This window comes from Suncus etruscus, chromosome 3 (genome assembly GCF_024139225.1).
Source record: "Suncus etruscus isolate mSunEtr1 chromosome 3, mSunEtr1.pri.cur, whole genome shotgun sequence".
Taxonomy (NCBI): Eukaryota; Metazoa; Chordata; class Mammalia; order Eulipotyphla; family Soricidae; genus Suncus; species Suncus etruscus.
The window spans coordinates 159818549-159825081 of record NC_064850.1 but is presented as its reverse complement, the minus strand read 5'-3'; the positions used below and the strand labels follow the sequence as shown (position 1 = coordinate 159825081).

Genomic DNA, 6533 nt, shown 5'->3' with positions numbered 1-6533 from the left:
TCAAAAATTACCCTATTAGTTATAAGTCATTTATTAGGCAGTATCAAAGGATTTAACATGTTATTCTCAAATTTTTGGTACCATATATAAAAATCATAAAAATTTCAAAAGTTTTATCTAAAGCACTTGGTCAGATTTACTCTCCAAATTATATAACAAAAAAGTGGCATTAAATTTTGAATATATATACTTGTTGACAGTTAAAAAACTTGAATCTGGTACATTATACATTTTTGATGGATATATTGGTTACAAAGTGCAATATCTTCAGATAGAATACAGACCATGGAGCACTTATTGTGGTGAGTAATGTATGTTGCTATACCGTGTTACTCTGTGTCTTGATGTCATTGGAGATGTGGAATCAATAGTTTGACTTATGTGAATGTCTGGACTCACCATCTGTGTCACTTGAATTTCTGGTGTTACTAAAATGCAGCCATCAGCCATGCTACTACTGTTCATGTCAGGCATACAAGGACTAGAGAGCACTCTCTCAGTAACAATTACATTGTGTGTGTCAGCTAACTCAGCGGGAATACAAATATTCCCTTGAACATCATAGACAGGTGCCATTACTGTCTCTGTTACTACAACATTGGATGCAAGCTGAGGGTCAAAAACAATTGTTGTAGGTTGCATACATTGATCAGCAGTAGTATAAGTTTCAGTCACGACAATATCCCCATGAATAAGAGGTTCTGGCATTGCCATTTCTGCCTGAAATTCAGCCTCTGAGATATTGATTCCTGAAGATTCATTAACAAAGTAATTAGGTCCAAGCAAAGGGAGGTCAGTACTGATAGGTATACAAGCCTCGTGTGAAGGAAATGGTTCAATTTCTGTGTCTAAGCAGATTTCAGCAAGAGTTCTAAATTTTGGATCTAAGGTTTCCATGCAGCTTTCATCTAAATCATCCACAATCCAACTGCAACAACCAATGGAGCCCACAGGAGACCCTACTCCCTCATGATCATAAATGAGCAAGCAGTCATTTGCTGGACGACCTTCATCTTCATCTGCATAAGCATATGCTTTCTAAAATAAGGAGAAAATAGCAAATTAGAAGTTTGTTTTTCTTTTAAAGAATCAAATAAAAATAACAGCAATGCCTTAGAAATATCTGATGTACAGGTTTTGGATAAAATAATTTGAGAAAACCACTGGTAATTTATTATTTTTCTAAATAATTGGAATTACAGTTAATTGGTATACATTAATTATGTATATAACATTTGTATTAGTGCAGATTTTTCTTAACTGAAAGCTGATCAAAAATAATTTTTGTGTGTGTCAAGAGTTTGAATCAAAGATGTTTCAATCTTGTATTTAAATCCTATTAAGTAGCTCAGAAATAAAATATAATTAGCTATGTCAAAAATATTTATTAAAGAAGATTTATTTGAATGATTTGGATTAAGATAATCTATAAGCATGTGCATATATCTAAGCTCCAAGACTTTTAAGAGAATGTTCAGTGAAATTTTATGTTTTCAAGTATAATGAGTGAAAACAATAATGTGGAAGGCTCAACCAGCATTGAAACACTTTCAAAATTCAGAGAAAAACTTTAGTGAAGCCATAGTGAGGTTGCTTAATGAGTTAAAAAATGATAATATAGGTTGTCAGCAAAATCCAAGAAAATATGAGAGGGGCCACAGAGAAAATATAGCAGGTAGATTACTTGCAATGCATGTGGCGAGGTTGGATCCCTGGCAACTAAAATGGTCTACTAAATTCTCCCAGGGGTGATTCCTGAGTGCAAAGCTGGGAGTAACCCCTGAGCACCACTGAGTGTGGCCCCAAAACAGAAACAAATAAACAAAAAGAATTATAATAACAAAGAATGGAAAAAATACAATCAGAGATTACAGAAATGTAGATTATGGTAGGTGATAAAAAATAAAAAAATGTATTATTAGAAAGTTTGAGCAGCAGAATAATAGCAGCCAAGAAAAAGATTGAGATTGTTTACAAAATAACAGAAGATGGGCGAAAATTTGAAAAGAAATGCAAAGTACACTGGTGAACTGTGGGATGAGATCAAGAGGTATAATCTAAGAATCATCACAGTTTCTGAGAAAAATGAAGGCAAATTCGATATGAATCAATAATTAAAGAAATCATAGAGATGACTTTCCCAGAATTGTATGATACAGGTAGCCAAATATATGAGTTCCAAAGGGTTACAGTGAAAATAAACTGAAGTAGGAAAACATTGAGCTCAGCTTAACAAAAAAAACGACAGAAATAGAACATTATATGCAAAAAGATAAAAAAAAAAAGGAGTTAATATACAGAGTAAAGTCCTTAAGTTTCAGAGCAGAACTATTAAATGAAAGATTAATGAATGAAAGGCTATTGTACAAAATATCAATGAAAAAAACCCACATCACTAGGAATACTCTATATGGATAGACTTCATTTAAATTTGAGATAAAGATACAATTTCACTGACTGGCAGCAGTTTAGGAAATTCATAACCATGAAACCAATTTTGCAAAAGTGTTAAGGAAGCTTCTTGGAAATACAAACTTCCTAGCAATGTGGCACTGATTATGACACTCACTCACAGTACTAGCCTTCTACTAGATTAAGAAAGGAATGTTTACTACTAGCTTTCAAAATATTTTCTTATAAATTTTCAATAATAAATTAACATTTGATTTATATTTAATGCTTTATTAAAATTATTTTAGGCATCTTGATTTAGAGTACAGATAATGATCAGGTTTATGCAAAAAAAATTCTAACACTATGTTCTCCACCAGAACGTTGGCTTCCTTTTTACCATTGTCCCAGTAGCCCCATACTCCCAATGAATGCACCAACCTCGCTATAGTGGTATGAATGCTCTATGTATGATAGGGTGTTTTTTTTATATCTATATACATCGATATTTTTATTACAATATTTCTTTTTTTTTGTTTGTTTTTTGGGCCACACCTGTGACACTCAGGGGATACTCCTGGCTATGCGCTCAGAAATTGCTTTTGGCTTGGGAGACCATCTGGGATGCTGGGGGATAGAACCGCAGTCAGTCCTAGGCTAGCATGGGCAAGGCAGATGCCTTACTGCTTGTGCCACCGCTTTGGCCCCAATATTTTACTTTTAGTTCAGATACTTACCTTCTATTAGTAAAATTTAAAAAATTTAGTATAAAGCCAATGATCAACAAATGATCCCTTTCTTATGGACTATTTATATTTCTCTAAAAAATTTAAGTTTCTAGAATTTACTTTGTTCATGTAAATTTGAAATGCATTATCAAAGAATTATTTATAAGTTAATTAAAAATTTCATATAACTCTAAAAAAGAAAAGTATAATTTTTGAAAAAATAGACTATACCACTTTTTATTGATTTGCAATTTTATGGAACTTAAGATTATCTTTGTTCACCTACCAGTATTAGGTGTCACCACCTACTCAAACACATAAAAATATTGACCATCAATGAGATAAAAAAGAAAGTAAAAATAAAAGTTAAGGAGCCAGAGAGGTAGCACGGAGGGAGGACTTTTGCCTTGCATGCAGCCACCCGGGAGGGACCCGGTTTATTCCTGGCATCCGTTATGGTCCTCAGCCTGCCAAGGGTGATTTCTGAGTGCAGAGCCAGGAGTAACCCCTGAGCGCTACCAGATGTGGCCCAAACACCAATCAATTAATCAGTAAATAAAAATTTAAAAACAAATTAAAAAAAGATAAGAAGTAAGGTAACAATAAATGATCATAATCATAAGAATTTGAAGATTTTATAAACAGAATGGAGCTGACTGGAGGATTCTTGTGGATGGAAGCAAGCTCTTTGGTCATGAGTGTACTCTTGGAATGTGTATTCAGAAAAGTATGATGAACAGTTTTATAAATTTCAGTACCTCAATTATAGTGGTTAAAAATGGGGAGAAGAAATGGGCAGACATTTTGACAAAGAAGAAATACATATGGCCAAAAAACACATGAAAAAATGCTCCACATCACTAATCATCAGGCAGATGCAAATCAAAACAACTATGAGGTACCACCTCACACCCCAGAGATTGGCACACATCACAAAGAATGAGAACAAGCAGTGTTGGCGGGGATGTGGAGAGAAAGGAACTCTTATCCACTGCTGGTGGGAATGCCATCTAGTTCGACCTTTATGGAAAGCAATATGGAGATTCCTCCAAAAACTGGAAATCGAGCTCCCATATGACCCAGCTATACCACTCCTAGGAATATACCCTAGGAACACAAAAATATAATACAAAAATCCCTTCCTTACACCTATATTCATTGTAGCACTATTTACCATAGCAAGACTGTGGAAACAGTCAAGATACCCTTCAACAGATGAATGGCTAAAGAAACTGTGGTACATATACACAATGGAATATTATGCAGCTGTCAGGAAGATGATGTCATAAAATTTTCCTATACATGGATGTACATGGAATCTATTATGCTGAGTGAAATAAGTCAGAGAGAGAGAGAAAGACACAGAATGGTCTCACTCATCTATGGGTTTTAAGAAAAATGGAAGACATTCTAGCAATAATAACTTTCAGACACAAAATAGAAAAGAGCTGGAAGTTCCAGCTCACCTCATGAAGCTCACCATAAACAGGGATGAGTTTAGCTAGAGAAATAACTAAGTTTTGAACTGTCCTAATGATGAGAATGTACGAGGGAAATAGAAAGCCTGTCTAGAGTACAGGCGGGGGTTGGGTGGGGAGGAGGGAGATTTGGGACATTGGTGATGGGAATGTTGCACTGGTGATGGGTGGTGTTCTTTACATGACTGAAACCCAAACCCAATCATGTATGTAATAAATTTGTTTAAATAAAAAAAGAGCAGTGGTAGATAAATAGAGAAATAACTGCACTGAGCACTATCCTAACAATGTGAATGAAAGGGGGAAGTGGAAAGTCTGCCTAGAGTACAGGTGAGGGTGGGGTGGGGCGGAGGGAGATTTGGTACTTGGTGGTGAAGAGGGGTGTTCTTTACATGACTAAAACCCCACTACAATCATATTTGTAATCAATGTGTTTAAATAAAGATATTAATAAAATAAAGAAAAAAGAGCAGTGGTAAAACACATATTTTAAGGGGAATAAAGACAACTAATTATAACAGAAAATAAAAAGTACTACTGATTAAATAAAATAAATATACCAATTAGGAAGAAGTCTCCAGAGGATTTATGCATCTTTTCTGCTTCCCTGCTACATTAACCTAGGGACTTTCTTCTTCACATTATTCACAGAGTTATGATGCTTTACTAGTTAGGGACTCAGTGAATTTGGCCTCAGAGAATACAAGGAGAGTCCAAGGCCCTGATCTGTCACCTAGTCATTCGCAAGATGCTCCTGAGTGCTAATTCTTTTGGCATTCCTATCCTGTCTTTTATTTTTTATTTTCATTTTCTGGAAGCATCTGGAAAACAGAGAGAAAATTAGAGAGAGAATAAGAATGCTGATTTTCTCCTTTCCTTGATCAGGATTCCAAGGGGAATGACAAAAGTAAGAAGACAGAAAATGGAAAAATGTGGAATGATGAGGCACAATTCTTTTAGACAAAGGGTGTTATGTTAATTGCACATGAAATACTTCAGCAATTTTGACATTTAATATAAATAACATAGATGTATTTTTTCATTTTGGGGGCCACAATTAGCTGTGTTCAGGGCTCACTTCTGGTGGTGCTGAGGGTATCAACCCAACGGGGCTGCATGCAAGAAAAATGGCCTATTTGTTGTACTGTCTCTCCAACCCAGGGAATAATATTTTTAAATTCAAGATGGGCAGAGGGTTATGTATTACTAATTTTTTTCCAGGAAACTGATAATCATGTGTGTGTGTGTGTGTGTGTGTGTGTGTGTGTGTGTGTGTGTGTGTGTGTGTAGGGAACTTACCTCTGAGAAATAGCTGTCCAAAAAAGCCATGTTGAGGCCATTGTCTGCATATTCCCACTGGGTCGAACTCCTTCTCCTTATCGCTCCTGATGCTCCTACAGCTGCCAGACCAGTAGCTGCCCCAGTGCCTCCTGTATTGAGTTCCACTCCTGATACGCCCCCTTCTACAGTCCCTCCAGCTGCATAGGTGTTAGTGTAGATTTCTAAAAAAAAAGAGAGAGTGTTGTATAGCAATAATGAAGTTGTCCATATGGTTTTTCCCAAGTAAAACACTACCAGAAACTGTCTGCTGGGTACCATTCCCACAAAACAGAGAATGAGTAACACCCCAAAAGTTAGGGAACCAGTGATTTAAACTATACCCATGCCTCTGTGCTTGCTGATAAACAGATCAGAGGCAGTCAGCTGTTACATTAGGGTTTTTTCACATTTCTAGAAATTCCTCCCCATGCTTAAAGCGTAAAAGTAGTTAAGGGAAGAGGAGATGCTGTGCTTGAATGAACACCTTCTACTATTTCCCCTAAAAAGCCCCCCAAGTTGGTCCTTAAGGGTTTGTGTTGACTCAGAAAATCTTTCATAAGTTTGTAGAAACTAAAATTGATAGTCCTTCTTCACCCTGGAGCTGGTTAGCAAACTC

General features: G+C 35.9%; 1 protein-coding gene across 1 annotated transcript in view; it reads right to left on the bottom strand.

Annotated features, from left to right (window-relative positions):
- Positions 1-294: 294 nt before the first annotated feature.
- DSG4 (desmoglein 4) overlaps positions 295-6533 on the bottom strand; it is a 30412-nt gene continuing 24173 nt past the window's right edge. The window contains 2 exon segments of the mRNA XM_049770205.1: positions 295-1038; positions 5897-6099. Coding sequence (XP_049626162.1) covers positions 295-1038; positions 5897-6099 — 947 coding nt within the window.